Source organism: Argopecten irradians, chromosome 3 (genome assembly GCF_041381155.1).
Source record: "Argopecten irradians isolate NY chromosome 3, Ai_NY, whole genome shotgun sequence".
Lineage (NCBI taxonomy): Eukaryota > Metazoa > Mollusca > Bivalvia > Pectinida > Pectinidae > Argopecten > Argopecten irradians.
In genome coordinates, this window is record NC_091136.1 from 20057311 (window position 1) to 20080711 (window position 23401).

The 23401-nt window shown below is 36.8% G+C and overlaps 3 protein-coding genes across 3 annotated transcripts; 2 read left to right on the forward strand and 1 right to left on the reverse strand.

Annotated features, from left to right (window-relative positions):
- Positions 1–6504: 6504 nt before the first annotated feature.
- LOC138319542 (platelet glycoprotein Ib alpha chain-like) lies at positions 6505–7673 on the forward strand. Its single transcript, XM_069262693.1, has 2 exons — positions 6505–6666; positions 7011–7673. Exons 1-2 carry the CDS (start codon positions 6505–6507, stop codon positions 7671–7673), a joined length of 825 nt encoding a protein of 274 aa, XP_069118794.1.
- An 88-nt stretch (positions 7674–7761) lies between these two features.
- On the forward strand, positions 7762–9291 carry LOC138319543 (uncharacterized). Its single transcript, XM_069262694.1, has one exon. The coding sequence runs from the start codon at positions 7762–7764 to the stop codon at positions 9289–9291; it is 1530 nt and encodes a 509-aa protein (XP_069118795.1).
- Positions 9292–10658: 1367 nt separating this feature from the next.
- LOC138319959 (uncharacterized) lies at positions 10659–17018 on the reverse strand. The gene is made up of 4 exons (XM_069263066.1): positions 16662–17018; positions 15793–15972; positions 14948–15133; positions 10659–12341 (listed from the first exon to the last, which is right to left on the reverse strand). The coding sequence occupies exons 1-4, from the start codon at positions 16873–16875 to the stop codon at positions 12115–12117; spliced, it is 807 nt and encodes a 268-aa protein (XP_069119167.1). The 5' UTR covers positions 16876–17018; the 3' UTR covers positions 10659–12114.
- Between the last annotated feature and the right edge of the window lie 6383 nt (positions 17019–23401).

Below are 23401 nucleotides of genomic sequence, written 5' to 3' on the forward strand. Positions count from 1 at the left end.
CCATGCATAATGTTATGAAAATGTTGTACATCTATACAAAGATGCACTAAGAATAATTGCAAGAAAAAATGTTTAACATCCCAGTATCTATACGCAACAAGGCGAACTGCAGATGGAAACATTTATTAGTTAAAAAGCACTAAGACTAATTACATATATTTTTGACATGAAAATGTGTACTATGAAAAAAAAGTTTAACACCCGAGTATCTATACGCAACAAGGCGAACTGCAGATGGAAACATTAGTAGTTAGAAAACACTATAAATTACAGAAAATAAAGATATATTACATATATATATGCATTTAATACTCTAAAACCCCTTTCAGGTCCTCCTTTAGGTCCCGTTCAGGTCCATTCAGGTCTTAATAGGACTCTCCTTATACTTGATCTATGGAGCAGATATGTTGTTATCTTCTGTCAAAGTTTCGAATAAATTGTCATTTTGTCTAGATATTTTGTATTTATAAATTCACTGCATGTTTCCCTGTTATAATATTACTCTATATACATTCAATCTGAAATTAAATAACGTTTCATCAATATATATTTAACACAAAATAGCAATATAAATTTATTGCTGTTAGTAATGGTGTTCCTTTTAACAATAATAACTAAAATAAGCTAATTTATGTTAGCTTGAACCAAATCAGATCCTGCAGCTCGTTTGCTGCTCTTTAACATTACTATAATCAAATTTAAAGATAACATTATCAAATTGATGTTATTTAACAGTCATTTATAAATGACGTAATTATCATATCAAAATACTGGTTGTTATACAAGTCTAGTCATAATTTATTTAATTTAAAGATGTTCCACTTCCGACAGGGCATAAACGATACTCATCAATTTAACAATTATTGGTGTGTAATCGTGTATATTTATATATGTCTAATTAACAAAAAATAATATAATATAATTTATTTTGCTTTTGATTATACATGCACAATCAATACTTCATTCCATATAGTACATAGTGCCACGGAATTTTTTTCGGGATGGAATTAATAATTTTCAATATTTTTATATTGAAGTGAAATGAGAAGCTGAAACTTTTCAATGTGGTAATGGTGTAAAGTAAGCAACTTTTGTTACTGAAGAAAAAAACTAATTCGACTTCTCTTATATTTGATAGAGAAAAATTACCATTCGTCATCAAATGGTCAATTTGTCAATTCCTTCATCGAATAACGTGTTTTATGGGGTTCTGTAAGTGCGCCTGAAAGGTTTGAGATAATTGACCTACCTTTGGTTACCATTACGGTGATCATACTCACACACACAACAAACGAATAAACCATTTCTGTAATAGACACAAACTGATATGACCATCTCTAAAACTAACATTCCTGGGATTGTATTGTGACTTAATCAGCTGTCATTCTAATGTTTGTTATTTATATAATTTAAACACATTTTTAAAACAAAATAAGAAGAAGAAATAAATATTATATGTATCATTTCTAGAAACCTGAAACTGCTTCTCGTTGTTGTTATTAGTGAAATAGCTTGAAGAAGAAAAAAGGAACAACAGAATTGCCCAGAGCCTAAATACTCGGACATACACCAACATAATAAAAAAATTAGTTTTGAGTAAATAATACTCGGAAATGGTGTTTCGCCAATACTTATTAAAGCAATCACACATGTGGGGTGTGTATTATGTCAATGATATTACCACGTACACGAATATTGTGTCATAAGTAGCTAGATGGGGGCAAGTGTCTGAACAAAGTATGAGCGAAGTTAAAAAAATCACTTACCTTTGATTATTCAGTTGAGCAGATTACACGAAAAATGTAAAATGTAAGCCTTAGCTGGTGTTACCGACATGTCACGCCCAATTCTTAGTTCAATACCTTTATCATAACTGTACGGTAACAATGTCAACACTTCAGTAATTCATAGGACTAATTTGGTTATAAATGACCCAGTTAAATCGATTGGGTTATAGCAATAACCGGTTCCGTGTCGTTTTTGTGAACGGCTACCTCGTCAGCATCCTGCATTTGTTATGAATGAAGTATTGATAGATGCGATACTTCATGACACATCAATAAAAACAAGCTAATAGCACGACAACAAATTTTATTCTTTTCATGGAGATCATACAAGATGGTTGCGGTTAAGTGAAAATAAACCCTTTTGGTTTCTTTAAGGCGGTATTTGCAATCTGGTTTATTTAGTGCGTCCTTGATGTTAAAAAGAAAGAAAGTCGGAGTTCCTAGGGTAAAACCTATTGACCTCTGATCAAAAACATTTAACTCCCTCACATGGATTTCGAACTAGTAACCTCGTTGTCGAGCATAGTAGTAATATACGTAGAAATATCTTAACCGTGCCAACCGTAACTTCAAAATACACAATAGGCAAAGACTCTTAAAATGTAACCTTCTGCTGCTTCATCGATAATTCGGTTAGTTTAAAACATTTACATCCGGAAGATCAAAATGGATATGTAAAAGTTCTTTTGTCGCAACCACTGTAGCATAAACGAAGTACAAATAATTGTATGTATGTGTTTCAGTGAGATAGCACTATAAAAGGGGTGATAGTTCGTTTATTACAATGAGACGCAGCATGGACATATCACAGACTCCAAAAACATACAGATATCCACATCTTGCACACATGGAAAACCGTTCTTGAATGGCCTTGTAGGACATAAATCTAATAGATCTAACCTCACCAAAGCCATGAAATACAGAGCACAAATAAAGAGCCAATATTCTGGTGCTTTGTTATACCCCGGGTACTATGTTTAAAATAAACAACTTCCTGATAAAATTTTAGTAATGCGTAATGAAAAGCAGTTCAAAATCGAAAACGTTATACTTCGCAGCCAATCAGAATCAATGGAGGTTGGGGATGACCATTCGGAAGGCGATATAGGTAGTTTATGGAATAAGTGTCAATCCAAATGAAGCCGCCATATTATCACAACGTCCTCGAATCCTGACGTCACATCGTTTTCGCGTCAAGTCATGACGTCACAATAGATTTCCAGCTAATGAAAAGGTCTTCAGGCTAAATTACACTAGTGACATACATGTATAGAAGAATATTACATGGGCGAAGAGAATGGATATCGGGCAGATTATGTGATAAAAGCGTATGTAGTACTTACAACCAGCGGGGTAACGTTGGTCATTGATATCGATAAACCTACTCTCCTATATTTTCACCAGATAGCACCAGGAGTATTAATATCCTGTTATAGATAACGGCATTTATGAGTGAACCACTAATGAGGGAAAATTAAATTTTTGAAGTAGATTGTTTGCGTTGTCCATGTTGATTTTATCGACTTTTCATATTAACATTTTTGGATTGTCTGAAATGAACACTCATTTAAGATGATATATGCATTATTATGGAGGGCATTGTCCCTTAGTCAGGAGTGTACTACAGTAATTTGTTCTACATGTACCTTTATCAGATGAAAGATATGTTGGTTCCCATATTGGGATGCAAAAAGTATAATAAATCATTTTGACATTAGAAACAATGCCTGTATCTAGTTTTTCATGGACTGCAGCAACAATATGTAAGCTTATGTTACGTAAATATACAGATGATGTATGGTGATGTGGTTTCAGTCTCAGTAAAATAGCCGTCGTCTTCATTACCTTAACAAGTTCACTTCCAAGTTGTCGTAATTCAGAGTTAATTTCTCTAGTTTCCATCCAGACTGTTTAAAACGCATCAAAATCTCCCATCTAAGCACTGTGTGATCAGGGTGTATGTTGCACTTACTGCTGTCAAGGCTTTTGACTTAATGCGTTCTGATGACGTTGTAACAGACATGTTCTTATTACTTTTACCAACTGATGTATATCTCAGACTGAGAGGATCTATTGAGCTAATTGTTTTCTGACGTCAGATACAAGTTGAAGAGGTTCATATATCTCAACCCTCTGCTATGTTTATGATCACTTTCGAGTTTCATTGGTTTGTTGCTGGATTGGACTTGGTCGATCATCGATGACCAGGTAGGTCAGCGGTAGAGCATTCAGCTAGTGTTCGGAGGTCCCGGGTTCGAATCCCGGTCTGGCCACTACGTTTTCTCCTCTCCTGTTACAGGTTATTTATTTAGGCAAATATGCGCCATCGTCTTTATTCCCGTACATACGGCGTGTTGCGTGTGTGAAGTTCGTGATGTGTATTTTGGAGGTTTCGGTATAAAGGAAACTCGAATTTCACTGAAAAATGAAAAATAGTCATAACACTGATATTTTTCAACTGAAGTAGACAAATGAGGTATCAAAATGACCACAATAGAACAACAAATACATGTCAGGACCAAATAATCCAATATATGTAGTGATTTGAACGCAGGAATGATGAAAACAAAAATATTTTAAGCTCAAAAATGGTAATTTTTTAGCATTTTTTCATATTTGGCCTGACGCAGCAAAATTGTTTCCCAACAACAAATTATTATTCACAATCAGTTATTTGACCTCTTATCAATCTGTTAAAACAACAAAAACAAAAATATATAGAAATGCAAAAGATTATTGTTATACCATTATTTGGTTTACAAAACATCACCGGATGCGGCATATGATTGTTATTTTTTTCCAAACCGCTAACACTACAGTTTCCTGGTGTCTTGGAATTTCCTGAATATAACATTGGCTATTTGACGATTTATATCTTAACAAATTTGAATTTAAAGTTTGCTGAATATCTAAGTGGGACTTCAAAATAATTCATTTTTATGTTCGAAATTTTGTAGACTATTAGCCTCTCAAACTGAATTATTACAGCAAAACGCTAACTAATAGCTATAGGGTATCAAATTAAAGTTCCGTAAATACCATGACACTTTTCGAAACGTATTGTGTCTTTTAGAATGAGCACATCCATTGTTTATTTCCTGTGTATAACGCAAGGAAATATAAGATGGTTACTACAGTGTCACATATTTCTTTCACTAGTTCTTAATGCTAATCATTTTTGTTGTGCGTGCTTTCTCGCCAGAGTGTCGTCTTCGACCTCGGTGACCTGATGTGATATTACATTACCGGGTTACCATCGTGGTTCTAACTTGTCAACTGTCCATGGTCAGAGTTAATATCAGAAACATCGGCTTCAGGGATGTGGGAGCTCTTCCTAGTTTCACCTAGATTCACGTATCGTATATGATGTTCCAGACTTCCCCGGCATGATGGAAAAGACACCTGATCAACATTCTGCGGAGGGTTGAGTTGGTTCTCCTTACTTCGTATGAAGCACAATTCCTCATTCTTGTGAACCTCAGTGACCATAGGTGGCACAGGTGGATTCATTTGAGGTCATAAATGAGGTCTGCAGTGAAGTATCACTCTTTGCCAAGTCTGGAAAGCACTTTATAGAACTTTTTACTGGAAAGTCTTCTATGGTCTCTTTGTGCATACACCAGATGTGACACAACCAGCACCTTCAAGGGAGTGGGGAAAGTCAGACCAATGAAAAACATTTAACATTTATGCCCTCATTAATGACCTCGATGATATCACCTGTGCCATTTATGGTTGCACGAGGGTCCAAAAGATTGATGAATAGTACTTCATACGAATTATGGAGTTATGTGCTAAGGAGAACCAATTCCACCATTGGAAGAATGTGCACTCTGGTGTAATTTCCATTATGCCGGAGAAAGTCTGAAACAACTTATACGTACGATATGTTAGAATCTGAAAGAGATCCCACATCCCTGAACCTGTTGTGCCTGATATGAACTCTGGTCATGGATGGGTCATAAAAAGGCTAGAAAAACACTGGATAATGCAGTGTCACATGAGCTCATCGACATCGAAGACGTCGATCTGGCTTTCGACGAATTGGATACCGATATCTCAGTAAGTACTCTGATTCGGACTGCACCCAGGTGTACCAGCTACCGATATGATCTACTCCAGATTATCACATCCACTATGGAGAGTATGAAAGACGATATGATTACCCAGTTTCATCACATTCTCTATGGAGACCTACGAAAAGACGATATGATCTACCCAGTTATCGACACTTCCACTATGGAGAGTATGAAAGAGAAAATATGATCTACTCCGGTTATCACATCCACTATGGAGAGTATGAAAGACGGATATGATCTACTCAGCATAATCACATTCACTATGGAGTAGTACGAAAGGACGATAGATGATCTACCCAGTTATCACATTCACTATGGAGAGTATTAAAGACGATATGATCTACCCAGGTTATCACATCCACTATGGAGAGTAACGAAAGACGATATGATCTACCCAGTTATCACATGCCACTATGGAGAGTATGAAAGACGATATGATCCTACCCAGTTATCACATCCACTATGAGAGAGTACAAATTAGACGATATGATCTACCCAGTTATCACCATCCCCTATGGAGAGTATTCAAAGACGATATGATCTACCCAGTTATTCACATTCCACTATGGAGAGACTACGAAAAGACGATATGATCTACCCAGTTATCACATCCACTATGGAGAGTACGGAAAGACGATATGATCTACCCAGTTCATCACATCCACTATGGAGAGTACGAAAGACGATATGATCTACCCAGTTATCACATCCACTATGGAGAGTACGAAAGACGATATGATCTACCCCAGTCATATCACATCACTATGGAGAGTACGAAAGACGATATGGATTTCACTCAGGTCAGTATCGTGTATCACATCCACTATGGAAGAGTACGAAAGACGATATGATCTAACCCAGTTATCACATCCATTGGAGAGTACGTAAGACGATATGATCTACCCTCACATCCACTATGGAGGAGTACTAAAGACGATATGATCTACCCATTTATCTCTTCTTCACTAATATCGAGATTATAAAAGACGATTATGCCTACCAGTTGCATACAGATTATCAGTTATCCACATATGATCTTACCCAGTTAGACATCCACAATAGACGAGTACGAAAAGACGATATGATCCCAGTATACACCACCACATCCACTAAGACGATATGAAAGACGATATGATCTACCCAGTTATCACATCCACCTATAGAGAGTACGAAAGACGATATGATCTACCCAGTTATCACATCCACTATGGAGAGTACGAAAGACGATATGATCTACCCAGTTATCACATCCACTATAGAGAGTACGAAAGACGATATGATCTACTCAGTTATCACATCCACTATGGAGAGTACGAAAGACGATATGATCTACCCAGTTATCACATCCACTATAGAGAGTACGAAAGACGATATGATCTACCCAGTTATCACATCCACTATAGAGAGTACGAAAGACGATATGATCTACCCAGTTATCACATCCACTATAGAGAGTACGAAAGACGATATGATCTACCCAGTTATCACATCCACTATGGAGAGTACGAAAGACGATATGATCTACCCAGTTATCACATCCACTATGGAGAGTACGAAAGACGATATGATCTACCCAGTTATCACATCCACTATAGAGAGTACGAAAGACGATATGATCTACCCAGTTATCACATCCACTATAGAGAGTACGAAAGACGATATGATCTACCCAGTTATCACATCCACTATGGAGAGTATGAAAGACGATATGATCTACCCAGTTATCACATCCACTATGGAGAGTACGAAAGACGATATGATCTACCCAGTTATCACATCCACTATGGAGAGTACGAAAGACGATTGATCTAAAGACGATATGATCTACCCAGTTATCACATCCACTATGGAGAGTATGAAAGACGATATGATCCTACCCAGTTATCACATCCACTATGGAGAGTACGAAAGACGATATGATCTACCCAGTTATCACATCCACTATGGAGAGTACGAAAGACGATATGATCTACCCAGTTATCACATCCACTATAGAGAGTACGAAAGACGATATAATCTACACAGTTATCACATCCACTATGGAGAGTATGAAAGACGATATGATCTACCCAGTTATCACATCCACTATAGAGAGTACGAAAGACGATATGATCTACTCAGTTATCACATCCACTATAGAGAGTACGAAAGACGATATGATCTACCCAGTTATCACATCCACTATAGAGAGTACGAAAGACGATATGATCTACCCAGTTATCACATCCACTATAGAGGAGAGTACGAAAGACGATATGATCTACCCAGTTATCACATCCACTATAGAGAGTACGAAAGACGATATGATCTACTCAGTTATCACATCCACTATGGAGAGTACGAAAGACGATATGATCTACCCAGTTATCACATCCACTATAGAGAGTACGAAAGACGATATGATCTACCCAGTTATCACATCCACTATAGAGAGTACGAAAGACGATATGATCTACCCAGTTATCACATCCACTATAGAGAGTACGAAAGACGATATGATCTACCCAGTTATCACATCCACTATGGAGAGTACGAAAGACGATATAATCTACCCAGTTATCACATCCACTATAGAGAGTACGAAAGACGATATGATCTACTCAGTTATCACATCCACTATAGAGAGTACGAAAGACGATATGATCTACCCAGTTATCACATCCACTATAGAGAGTACGAAAGACGATATGATCTACTCAGTTATCACATCCACTATAGAGAGTACGAAAGACGATATGATCTACTCAGTTATCACATCCACTATAGATAGTACGAAAGACGATATAATCTACCCAGTTATCACATCCACTAGGGAGAGTACGAAAGACGATATGAACTACCCAGTTATCACATCCACTATAGAGAGTACGAAAGACGATATGATCTACTCAGTTATCACATCCACTATGGAGAGTATGAAAGACGGTATGATCTACTCCGTCATCACATCCACTATGGAGAGTACGAAAGACGATATGATCTACTCCGTCATCACATCCTCTATGGAGAGTACGAAAGACGATATGATCTACTCAGTTATCACATCCTCTATGGAGAGTATGAAAGACGGTATGATCTACTCAGTTATCACATCCACTATAGAGAGTACGAAAGACGATATGATCTACTCAGTTATCACATCCACTATAGAGAGTACGAAAGACGATATGATCTACTCAGTTATCACATCCACTATAGAGAGTACGAAAGACGATATGATCTATCCAGTCATTACATCCTCTATGGAAAGTACGAAAGACGATATGATCTACTCAGTCATCACATCCCTTATGGAGAGAACGAAAAACGGTATCATCCCAGGATTGGACACCCAAGCTCCTAACCAGATGGGCCGATGTAATACGACATCCACCAACCTCTGGAGCATATACTTTGGGTTATTAGAACCCTTACTCGTCGAATGAACACTATTTGTTCATTTGTTCATCGGCTGACAGTTTGGAACACAAGATTGAACAGATACTTAGCATATATGGTTATAGTAAATAGGCTTGGAACCAACATAGTAGCATTGTATTCCTGAAATAACCGGAAGCTGGATGTTTTGGTTTATGCCTGGAGTAGTGTACCATATCCAGTGTTCAGTTTGCCCAGATTATTAACGACATCTTTCATGTGCCTGGGGCAGGCTGGCATAAAGGGACCGCAGAATCAAACCAAAAACAGAAATCATTTCCCCTTGTGGGCACAAGACTTCATAGAGAGGTGAATGTTTTGGAGCCTGCTGATCGGGTATTCAGGGCACATCACTTTCAAATGTTTAATGTGTGGATTGGGCAATACATGTAGATGTAAAATATTTGGTCAATATTTGGTGCTGAATTCAACATAGGGTAGCACCCCCACATAAAAGTTTAGCAAGATGGTATGTCTCAATTTGTTTTATTCACAGGTATGTGAGATGACCTACTGGTAACCAGACTTGAAAACTCCATTTAGCCTGGACAGTGGCAAACGTTAACATTGCCGTCCATGGGATATCATTTGGTTCTGCAGTCTCTATAGTGGCGCTAGGTAGTAACGTCTCCTATCCTGGTTTAGTGTAGGTCTGAATGCCTAGATGAAGATGACCTCCTCTACCCCTCTTTGAAGACAACGGTGATCCTTTTCTAGAATTAACTAGTTTTCTAATTGTTAAAGATGCTCCACCGCTGACAAACGTTATTTTTTCACAATCAAGAATATGAGCAGAACGATTTAGTATTTTTCTTCCGTTAAAAAAGTTACTTAATTTACACCATTACCACCATTGAAAAGTTTGAGCTTCTAATTTTACTTTAAGTTAAAAATATAAAAAATAATTAATTGCATCCCGAAAAAAATTCCGTGCCACTATATCCTATATGGAATGAAAATACTGATTGCTTATGTACCAAAGGCAAAATAAATTATTTTATTACATTTTTTGTGCTAATTATACATATGTAACACGATTAAATACCAATTACTGTTCAAGTGATGAATATCATTTATGCTCAGTCGGCGGTGGAGCATCTTTAAATCGTGATAATTATCTTGTTAAATGCGTTTAGATATCTAGTTATAACGAGATATAAACGAATGGTCTCGTTAAAGAAGAGAAAATTAACGCTTTAAAACGATACTACTCTTTTTTATCTTGTTATAATGAGATAGCTAACACGTGGTAACGAGATACTTATCACGTTTTAACGAGAAAAGTAGTTAGTTCTATTTTTCGGAAGTGACACTAATAGGCGTTCGTACGTACATGTATGAATGATTTAATCATCAATACGATTGTTTACATGAGTCATAACATGCATCGTCTGACATTAACAGTTAATTGTAGTACATACCTCCATTAACAGTAACATAATTAAAAACTGTTCTCGTCATGCTTTGGCAGTAAGGCATTGTCGACATGATTTACTCTATCATTCTTTAACCCATTTTCGGTATGGATCGTTATGTATGGTTTCTGTATGTTGATGCTATTTATATATTTTACCTGTGGCTCTCGCATTTCTAATTGGTGTTACAATGTATTTCTAATTATTGACAAGAGTACTAAATACGTTTTGACATACTATGATCTTATAATTAAATTGTTAGTTTGCTTTATTAGGCTTTAACGTCCTATTAACAGCCGGTGTCATTTGGACGGCCGCGGTGGCCGAATGGTTAAGATGTCCCGACATTTGATCACAAGCCCTCCATCTCTGGGATGCGGGTTCGAATCCCATGTGGAACAGTTGCCAGGTACAGACCGCTGATCGGTAGTTTTTCTCCGGGTACTCCGGTTTTCCTCCAACAACAAATGTGGAACGTCCTTACATGACCCTGGCTGTTAATAGGACTTTAAAAATAATAAACAAGGCCTCCAGTGGGTACAATCTACTGCGGTATGTGGATGTCTGTATAGTGTATCCTTGTACTTACGAATGTGTTTTACCTTCATATATATAGATACAATGCATATGTTCTTTCATCTAAAAGATTAACAATTTGAAAAAAATATTTAATTATTTCAACTCAATGATAAGTACACACATAATTTAGGTTCTATGACCATTTATGTGACTAAGTGAAATAATAGTGGGTTTTTTAAGAAACAAGAAAATCATTATTAGTGATTCATGTTGAAATAATAATGTCACGTGCATGATTCAGAAGAATGTTTAGCATAGATCACCTGCTATGTCCTAGATATACAAGGCTATTCTACAATATAATATATTTACAGTTAGAAATAGTTAATATTCCTTAATCGTTATTGTTTAATTGATTTCAACCAGTCTAAGGGACTTTCTTCTGTAAAAAAAACAAGTCAGGGTGAGTACCGGACACTTCTGTGCCGGACGAAAGATCCAAGTTGTGGGTGTTAATTTGTGGACGGGAGGAGTCAAGTTGACGTCGATAACCTTATTTCACAGAATATCTTCATAACTTACAAGAAAATATCCACATGTAATGTTTTGCAACGTTGCGACACGTCTATATCGACAGGCATTTATCTTTGTAATCGAACATCACAGACTAAAGGTCAATTGCACAACTGTAATGCGCTTTATTGAAACAGGGAGTTTCATTCCACTCTTTCCTCTCGATCCATATAGTAGACACCAGTGGTTCATCGGGTAGGCAATAATTGGGTAGTGGAACTAAACTGTAATCTGGTAAAGCTAAGTACGCCTTCTTCTACTCTGTCTGCGATGTCCGTTCACCTTTATCATGTGTATGGCTTGTGTAAGTCTTTGATTTTGATACTAAAGCTCTATTTCACAGATGTAGTGCGCTAAATTGTCACATGGTATGTCGTCCCACAGTTTCGAATTCGGCCACACGCATACACAGTCCACCCAGTCCTTGGTTGACGCCAGTGGTTCGCCGGGCTGCCAATAATGGGGCAGTGGAACGAGACTATTGTCGGTAAATCTTAGTACGCCTTCTTCTACTCGGTCTGTGATGTCCGTCCACACATGGACTCCGCTACCTGTGAACAAAATAACTAGTTGAATTGCTAAACTCCTGTCAGATTTTCATATATACATACAAGATCATTTTATATATGAATTTGCTGCATCGATAACGTTTTCTAAATCGTGCCAGTTCCATAAGTGCTTACTGCTGTCAGCGATAGTAGCTAAATCTTGCCCGATTCTTAGAAAATCCATAAAGATCAAACTCAATTCGATAGATATAAAACGATATGTAGGTATATCCTTCCATCTAGGTTTGTTTTGGGGTTTAATTTTGTTCCAAACCATAAGAGATAGACCCGCTAATTGGAAACAAATGCTTTCGAAGAATCAGATCTCGATAAAATCAATTTATGATAAGTATTTTGGGTAGAAACATCCCATTTCTGACACTTAAGTTTTCCGGTTTTAGGTTAAGTTTTGACAAAGTACCAGGCTAGTGTAGAGGAATCAAACACGAGTCATTGTTATGAGGTACATGTGTTTGGAAGACGCGTCTGTGTAGTATTAATGTGGTTTTTTTCTTCCGTAATAAATGTCACATTTTTGTTGACATAGGGAACATAAACGTAAACCCATTGACATTAACAATGTCCACAAGATGTACATGCAAATATATAGTAAATTATCTTAAAACCCCAACATTTTGAGGAACAAGGACATAGTCATTCAGATCCCCCGCCAATAGAGGTGTCAAAGCTGAAGTAAGTTTGATTGTAGAGACTTATGTGTATGAAAAAAACACCAGGAAAAAGGAAGTTGAGCTAAAGAAAGATGGAGTATAATTCAAGTAGAGCGGGGCTGCAATTGTTGAATCAGGTATACAGCCTTGACATTTATATTAGACTATATACACAAAGATGGGTGGAGTTTTGCAAAGTAACATTTACCATGATATTTTCAGCAATGTTTCCATGGTAACGGAAAAAGTGCAAAAAATGAAAACCTAAAAATAGAAAAAGGTACTACTAGACAATAAAAAGAATGTGTCTATGAAGTTTCGTGGAAATATCTCTGCTGGTTTTAGAGTTATGCTCCGGAAATGAACCTGGTACAAAAATATGATATTTTCAGCAATAATTCTACGGTTTCATTTGTTTGTTTGTTTGATTTATTAACGTCCTATTAACAGCCATGGTCATGTAAGGACGGCCTCCCATGTATGCGGTGTGTTGCGTGTATGTTGTGCGAGGTGAGTGTACTGGGAGACTGCGGTATGTTCATGTTGTGTCTTCTTGTATAGTGGAACTGTTGCCCTTTTTATAGTGCTATATCACTGAAGCATGCCGCCGAAGACACCAAGCAACACACCCCACCCGGTCACATTATACTGACAACGGGCGAACCAGTCGTCCCACTCCCTGTATGCTGAACGCTAAGCAGGAGCAGAAACTACCACTTTTATAGACTTTGGTGTGTCTCGGCCAGGGGACAGAACCCAGAGCCTTCCTCACAGGGGCGAACGCTCAACTCAAGGCCAAAAGTGAGGCGGTGCCAAGGGAGGCATTAGGAAAGATAAAGTCAGTTAGGAAGAGAAAAGATAAGATCCTAAATTTAGTCGCCTTTTACGATCATGCAATAGGGACAGCAGGTACGATTCTAACGCCCTACCTGCAGGGCCAGAAAAAAGCACAAAAAGTGAAAACCTAAAAATAGCAAAAGGCATTACTAGACCATAAGAATAATGTGTCTATGAAGTTTCATGGAAATATCTCTGCTGGTTTTAGAGTTGTGCTCCGGAAACGATTCTTACACAAAAATCTGCCATTTTCAGCAATGTTTCCATGGTTACAGAAAAAAGTACAAAAAGTGAAAACCTTAAAATAGCAAAAGGCACTTCTAGACCATAAGACTAATGTGCCTATGGAGTTCCGTGCATATATCTCAACCGGTTTTCCAGTTATGCTGCGGAAACGAACCTGGTACAAAAATATGATATTTTCAGCAATGTTTCCATGGTTACGGAAAAAGTGCAAAAAATGAAAACCTAAAAATAGCAAAAGACACTACTAGACCATAAGAACAATGTGTCTATGATGAAGTTTCATGGAAATATCTCTGCTGGTTTTAGAGTTGTGCTCCGGAAACGATTCTTACACAAAAATCTGCCATTTTCAGCAAAGTTTCCATGGTTACAGAAAAAAGTACAAAAAGTGAAAACCTTAAAAAAGCAAAAGGCACTACTAGACCATAAGACCAATGTGTGTATGAAGTTTCGTGGAGATATCTCTTCTGGTTTTAGAGTTATGCTCCGGAAACGAACCTGGTACAAAAATATGATATTTTCAGCAATGTTTCCATGGTTACGGAAAAAAGTGCAAAAAATGAAAACCTAAAAATAGCAAAAGGCACTACTAGACCATAAGACCAATGTGTGTATGAAGTTTCGTGGAAATATCTCTACTGGTTTTAGTGTTATGCTCCGGAAACCATTCGTACGGACGGACGGACAGACGGAACCCATTTGTATATCCCCCGCCAACTTCGTTGGGCGGGGGATAAAAACTCGCAATTGTTAAACGGAAATTAGTGTCTTATGTAGCGTTTTTGCAAAACCGATTGGTAAAAAACTTATTAGGGTAGAGTATGACAAAGGACGATTCATATTTAATGCAATTACTTCTCGATAAAGCATAATCTTTCACGCAGATCCAGCGGACAGTAGTTATTGGCCTTGAAAGATGGCCGCCGTCGGCCTCACAGTCACTCTTTGCGACCTCAAACTGCACCTGACTACCGACAAACTTGAGAATGGATTCGGTTCCACATACCTCCGTGTAACCTAGGGCATTATAGGGTGATAAATCTGAAATATAAGATATACATATCAGTAACAGTGGTTCTGTGATAAGACATACATGTTTGTCCTACCTAAAGGAGTCTTTCTCACACAACTGTTCCGGTAGTGGTTTAATGAGATAAACCGATGCCGGCAGACAACTGTTCTAAACATTTATGCAATCAACTAGACATTATCTGAAAGCAGATATATATATAGGATCTTACATGAGTGTTCATTTCATGAGATTTTATGAAACGAGGTCAAAGAAGTGTTTATTTTTGCGAGCCTTGGCGAGCAAAAATTAAAACTTCGAGACGAGTTTCATAAAATCTCATGAAATGAACACAAATAAAGATACTTTTATCAGATAACTAAATACAAAAAATACCTACTACATAACAAAGAATTTCACGTCAAAATGTATTCGAAAAATCTAGCAGAGGCCGCCATTTTGTCCCGCCGGCCTCGTAATCCTGAAGTCACGTCATTTTTCCTGACGTCATTTTATTGTTTCTGTCTGACGTCAAAATAAATTTCCAGCCATTGAGAATCGCTCCTGGTCATATTACACTAGTGAAATACGCAAAAATATTACACGGGCGAAATCACTGGATATAAGGCGGATTATGTTATATATCCTGTTATGTACTAGACTGGTAATGACATAACCTGGCAATACTTACCTTGGCAGACTAGATCTGGGGTGCCCCATTTCACCTTTCCTTCGTCACAAGTCATCACTTTACTCCCGGTGATATATATGGCATTGACCTCACAGGCGAAAGTGACAGTCACAATTCCATTAGAGATAGACCAAGTATGTGTTGTGTGGGAGATGGCTGGAATCGTTCTTGTACAGCTTTCTGAATTTAGTTGCCAAGGTAATGTATGTCAGTAAATATAAGTATTTTCAAAATTACATTTTTATCTAGAAATGTATTCACAGTATGATTTACGACTGCTTACGTAATGGTAAAACTATCATCCAAATGCATAATCAACAAATGATTCCACTACTGCAAAGTAACACACCACTAACAATCCACAGCCTTTCAGAGTATACAAACATCAACACAAACAGATATCATGCAGAGAAGGCAGTCCTTAAATTACCCTAGCTGCTAATAGGACGTAAACAACCCAGCCATCCAACCATCATTCGTGTTGTATGTGTTTGAAATAGTTGAACCAGTTGAACCATTTGCCCTCCTATAGTGCTATCTCACTGAAGCACACTGCCAGAGACACTGGAGCTGAGCACTTAGTAGGTAGAATCACTTATGTTTATAGACTATAGTGTGTCTCGGCTACTAATCAGAACATGGAGCTTTTCTCACAGTGGATCACTGTTTGTTTGTTTGTTTAATTAACGTCCTATTAACAGCTATGATCATGAATGGACTCCCATGTATGCGGTGTGTTGTGTGTATGTTGTGCGAGGTGCGTGTTTTGGGAGACTGTGGTACATTCATGCTGTGTCTTCTTGTATAGTGGAACTGTTGCCCGTTTTATAGTGCAATATCACTGAAGCAGGAACACTTAATGTACATACCTCGAGTGTAAAACCTAAATCCTGGTGTACTCGTCGTGTCATTGAGAGCAAAGAAGTGGTCTTTGTTTATACGACAGATTTTGGTGGCACTATTATAAAACAGTGACCAACAGTCAGCGTGGTCCAGACAGTGATCGGCACATTTTAACTGTGATCTTGTGGTGTACTCGGCAATACCACCAGATATCTCTATCCTGTCTTGTAGACTTGGCATGACGGCAAAACGTCCTCTTCTAAATGTATCAGCAGTACAGGCTAACAAGCCAGATATTACTGTAAAATCAAAATTAAAGTTAGGTTTTCTCACACAAAAATACTATATATTATCCCCTATGGACTGTTCTTCTGTTAGTTTCTGCCCAGTGTAGATGATATCAATTCGATAATATGGAAACTTCTTTGGCCCTGAAGTTGTTGAAATAAAACATAGTCTAAATGAAAGAAATAAAACATAATCTTAATAAAAAAATCCATTAGAATAAATGTCCTAAACAACAGACCGAAGCTATTTGTACAAAAGTCATTGTTACCATCACAGATCTTATAACATTTTGACAGTGCCTACGACATGTTCTACACACAGATAATATCTTGTTTAGTGCTGATTCCGAAACAAGGGTTTTTTCCAGATCTAATGTCTACGTCACTGGCCAAATGTAGACCAATAAGTTAGGCTAGAAACATTTATATGAGAAGCCTTTGCCAAGAAAGAACACTTTGTTGCCGCATTCTTTTACCTTGAAATGGTATACGACACATTGGCAATATGGAATCATGAATGATCTCCATGATATCGGTATACAAGGTAATTTGCCAAAGTGTATTTCAAATATATTTGACAGGTATTTCGAAGTTCGAACGGGTTCAACACATTCAGACACAGAAAAACAGGAGATGGGTGTCCCTCAGGGTGGTATCCTGTCTGTGGCACTTTTTGGCTTAAAAATTAACAACATAACCAAATGTCTTGGCCAATCTACAGAAGGGTCTCTATTTGTGGAAGACTTCTTGATCTGTTTCAGATCAAAGAACATGCACACTATAGAACGACAACTTCAACAATGTTTAGGCAAATTACAAAATTGAGCTGATGAAAATGGCTTTAGATTTTCTAGATCAAAAACTGTCTGCACGCATTTCTATCAAAAACGAAAACCAAACTACGACCAAGACCTCGCACTGAAGGGTATTAAAATTCCAATTGTTGAACAAACTAAATTTCTTATTATCATATTATATTCCAAATGTTATATCAAACTTCTGGAGAATAAGTGCTCGAGGACGCTGATCATTCTACGTGTTTTTCCCAATCTGATTGGGGTGCAGACCGTGAAATGCTTCTACGTATCTATTAGGCACTTATTTGATCAAAACTTGATTACGTCTCGATTGTCTTTGGATCGGCTCGCAGCTCCTATCTACAGATGCTTGACCCTATCCAGAATCAGGGACTGCGTCTCGCACATAGAGCTTTTCGAACAACACATGTGAAGAGTCTCCATGTGGAAGCTAATGAGGCATCTCTAGACCATCGACGAAAGAAATTATCCTTACAGTATTTATTCACACAAAATCAAAAGCTCAAACTAACTTTTGGCATCAGAATTTCAAAATTTGTGCAGGAACTGAATATAAATTTCGACACCATTGACGAGTACATCATATCGGATGTACCACCAAGGCTCATTCGAACATCTTATATCGATTTATCTCTACATGAGAGGACAAGGTCTAGTGCATTACCCGAAGAACAAAAATCCTCCTTTTGGGAGTCCATTTAGGGCTTTCCCTGATCATGTTCAGATCTACACTGACGGTTCAAAAGATGGTAAAAAGTTGCAGCAGCATGCTGTACATCTAATCACTGTTCCTCTATCCGACTTCCGGATGTTGCCTTCATTTTCTATGCGGAAACATCTGCTATCGGTCTGGCTTTTGACCATATTGAAAAGGAGCATGTCGCATTGAAAAGGCAATCATCTGTTCTGACTCTTTCGGTTCTTCAGGCTTTGAAATCAATAAACCCTAGAAACACATTAATCCAAAAAATTTTTGATCCGAACATTTCGATTATCTTCTAAAACTCAAAATACTTATCTCTGGATTCCTAGTCATGTGGGTATAAAGGGAAATGAAAAGGCCGATCATATAGCTAAGCTGCTCTTCGCCTAGTACAAACAGATTTAAAAATCTACCATAACTACCATACACTGACTTCAAACCTTTAATTCAGTCAGCCATCAAACACCATTGGCAACAAAGGTGGTCTACCGAAACAAACATTAAACTGTTTAAAATACAACCTACATATAATCCTAAACTGTCCAGTCGGAGAGACCGCAGAGAGGAAGTTTTTCTCTCTCGGCTCCAAATTGGACACAGATATTTTACACATTCCTTTCTATGGAGAGGTGAGGATCCTCCTACATGCCTTGCATGTGATTCCCCTATCACAATGGGCCATATTTTAATGCACTGTAATGGTTTAAAAAAAACATAAGAGATAAGTATTACAATGTCTCCGAACTGTACACATTATTCCATGTCGTTAGACATAATCGTATGTTCATCTATCTTAAGGACACAAAATATTAACGTTTTCGATCTTATCATCGTATCAACCCAACATTTTGACGTTTCATCAGCATTGCATGAGTTTTCTCATGTGTTTTAATCAACATTATTTTATCGCATACAACCTTTTTATAAAATCAAAATTTACAATTTGTGGTTTTTGGCTATGTCTTATCCTAATCTTTCAGATACAATCATTACTCTTCTTCTGTCCTTTAATTTGCCCTGCAGGAAGGGAGTTAGAATTGTACCTGCTGCCCCTATTGCATGATCGTAAAAGGCGACTAAATTTAGGATCTTATCGTTTCTCTTCTTCCTAACTGACTTTATTTTTCCTAATGCCTCCCTTGGCACCGCCTCACTTTTGGCCTTGAGTTGAGCGTTCTCCCCTGTGAGGAATGCTCTGTGTTCTGTCCCCTGACCGAGACACACCAAAGTTTATATTAGTGGTAGTTTCTGCTCCTGCTTAGCGCTCAGCAAACAGCAAGTGGGACGACTGGTTCGCCCGTTGTCAGTATAATGTGACCAGGTGGGGAGTGTTGCTTGTTGTCTTCGGTGGCATGGTTCAGTGATATAGCACTGTAAAAAGGATAACAGTTCCACTATACAAGAAGACACAACACGAACATAACCACAGTCTCCCAAAACACCCACCTCGCACTTCACACACGCTACGTACTGCATGCATGGGAGGCCGTCCTTACATGACCTTATCTGTGAATAGGACGTTAAAATATTCAAACAAAGAAGCAAACAAACTGTCCTTTAAACTGCTGCATGACTTGTAGTTTTGCCCTAAATGACCTTAGTTATCGATGGGCCGTAAAACACAAACAATAAAACAAATGGTATGAATATGCTGTAACAAAATGGGTTGATATTTACTTTGTAACATTAAGTTTAAAAGTACATTTGATATAGTACGCACGAGGAAGTAAAACAAACAATAGATTGATAGGTATCCATATGTGATAGTCAGAAGCAGCAGTGTTAGCTTGCGCGGTATCACGTAGTCTGTCATCTTTGGAGATGATATATATCCAGTATGAGCAGGGCGGAACCTGACTTGCAGTTTATCAAAGCGGTTAGTAGTACGGCCAACATGATAACGCAGCAAAGCGTAAGGTTAGATGGGGATTAGAGATTTTAGGTCGCACGTGCCTATTTAATGTATGCACAAAGGGGCGGGGAGTAGTAAGCGTTAGGTTGATAGATATACTGGGAATTGAAGGTGTTAAGGGAGCCGGGCGAAAAGCGGGGACTATGTAACAACGAAGTACTATTAAAATAAATTTTAACTAAATACCAGGTGTATGTGTTGTGTCACAATGTGGCACTGTTCAGAAGTAGTTCTTCAGACTTGATCGAGTGGAGATTTTTGTGCATTTAACTTGCTTGAAATCATGCATATTGTTTGAAACACTTCAGTTTCATTTTGCATAATACAAATTGATTGGAACGTATTAAAAGATGTTTGCGGTAGTGTATGATAACATGGTGGATCAGTCAATTAGCAAGGCATTCCTTCTAGAACATATGCAATAGAGATTTACGAGAAAACCATGTCCATTCCCTAACACGCACATACTGCACAGGTATTTATAAAATAGTAAACTGTAAAATATATAAAAAAAAAATAAACTAACGCGTTAAAACGAGAAAACTAAAGCATCAACACGAGATAATTATCTCGTAAAAACGAGATAATTCACGCATTAAAACGAGATAATTATCTCATTAAAACGAGATAATTAACGCGTTAAAATGAGATAAGTATCTAGTTAACTCGATAATTAACGCATTAAAACGAGATAAATGATACGATTAAAGCGAGAAAACTATCTCGTTTAAACGAGACAACTAACGCAATAAAACGAGGTGATTGTTTTCTATCTCGTTATAACGAGAGAATTATCGCGTTTCAACGAGAAAAGTATTTTACTTTATTTTTCAAAGTGACATATGCTTACGTACAAACCTGCATTAGTACGAAGTTAAAACTGATAAAGCAAACAGTACAAAGAAAATGTATAGTGTAAACTCGCTGCTAAAATAACTGAAATTAGCACAATTAATGATTCGAGGCTATCGAGACAAAGCGACGGCGTCATCTTGATTTTAGCAATACATGTTGACGTTGAAATAATCCGAAATGTGGGTTTTTGTAGTTTTGTGATAAAATGAGAAATGTTTATTTGGATTAAAAAACTAGCATTATAAAATATCATATGCGAATAAGTGTTACCGGCAACAGACTATTTTTTCATATTACTTAATATCCGGAATCCGGATGTTCCCGGGTCTGTTTTATGTGTTAGGTGATAATAAACACGAGGCAATCTTACATGTTATTTTAATATATGGCTTGGGTATCGAGTTTGATTTTATAACACATTAAAGAAATCTACAGAGGACAAAAAGGATTTTCATTACATGAAATGATTATCGATTTACTGTTCGCCACCAAATAACATTTTATTGTAACCAATTACCAGGGCCCAGTGGATCATGACACTATATAAATAATGGATAATGGTATAAAATTAAAAGTTTGCAATTATTGAACATATTTCAGCAACAATTCTAAACGTCATACCAACATTTCGTCGGTATTCGGGTCATCTGACCGAAGAGTCGTGTTTCACCCGTCATACTGAAGTACATCAGATGATTGGATTTCTCCTAGCTACCGAATTAACTCTTATTATTCCAACACGAAAACAGTTTACTTTATTTGCCTAACATAAATTGGTTTGACTACAAATTACATAATGCTGCATTTATGAATATAATTTTTGAACGAACTTCAGCAAAGGTCATTTATCCATTTTCAAGAATTCAAAGAAATTTCTGAGCCAATGTTGCAACGAATTGCTAAAATGATAGATGTTTGTTCTATCTTTATGTAAGCACATGTATATTGCATATATATGTTACTTAGTCGACGTTCAGGCATTTGTAAGACATAGAATCGGTTCAAATTGTAAAACATACGTAACAGTTCCAATGTAAAACATAAGTAACAGTTCCAATTGTAAAACATACGTAACAGTTCCAATTGTAAAACATAAGTAACAGTTCCAATTGTAAAACATACGTAACAGTCCAATTTCCAGTTCAATTGTAGTAACTTCCAATTGTAAAACATAAGTAACAGTTCCAATTGTAAAACATAAGTAACAGTTCCAATTGTAAAACATAAGTAACATTATAAGTAACAGTTCCAATTGTAAAACATAAGTAACAGTTCCAATTGTAAAACATAAGTAACAGTTCCAATTGTTGTAAAACATAAGTAACAGTTCCAATTGTAAAACATAAGTAACAGTTCCAATTGTAAAACATAAGTAACAGTTCCAATTGTAAAACATAAGTAACAGTTCCAATTGTAAAACATACGTAACAGTTCCAATTGTAAAACATAAGTAACAGTTCCAATTGTAAAACATAAGTAACAGTTCCAATTGTAAAACATACGTAACAGTTCCAATTGTAAAACATAAGTAACAGTTCCAATTGTAAAACATAAGTAACAGTTCCAATTGTAAAACATAAGTAACAGTTCCAATTGTAAAACATAAGTAACAGTTCCAATTGTAAAACATAAGTAACAGTTCCAATTGTAAAACATAAGTAACAGTTCCAATTGTAAAACATAAGTAACAGTTCCAATTGTAAAACATAAGTAACAGTTCCAATTGTAAAACATAAGTAACAGTTCCAATTGTAAAACATAAGTAACAGTTCCAATTGTAAAACATAAGTAACAGTTCCAATTGTAAAACATAAGTAACAGTTCCAATTGTAAAACATAAGTAACAGTTCCAATTGTAAAACATAAGTAACAGTTCCAATTGTAAAACATAAGTAACAGTTCCAATTGTAAAACATAAGTAACAGTTCCAATTGTAAAACATAAGTAACAGTTTCCAATTGTAAAACATAAGTAACAGTTCCAATTGTAAGACATAAGTAACAGTTCCAATTGTAAGACATAAGTAACAGTTCCAATTGTAAAACATAAGTAACAGTTCCAATTGTAAAACATAAGTAACAGTTCCAATTGTAAAACATAAGTAACAGTTCCAATTGTAAGACATAAGTAACAGTTCCAATTGTAAGACATAAGTAACAGTTCCAATTGTAAAACATAAAACATAAGTAAC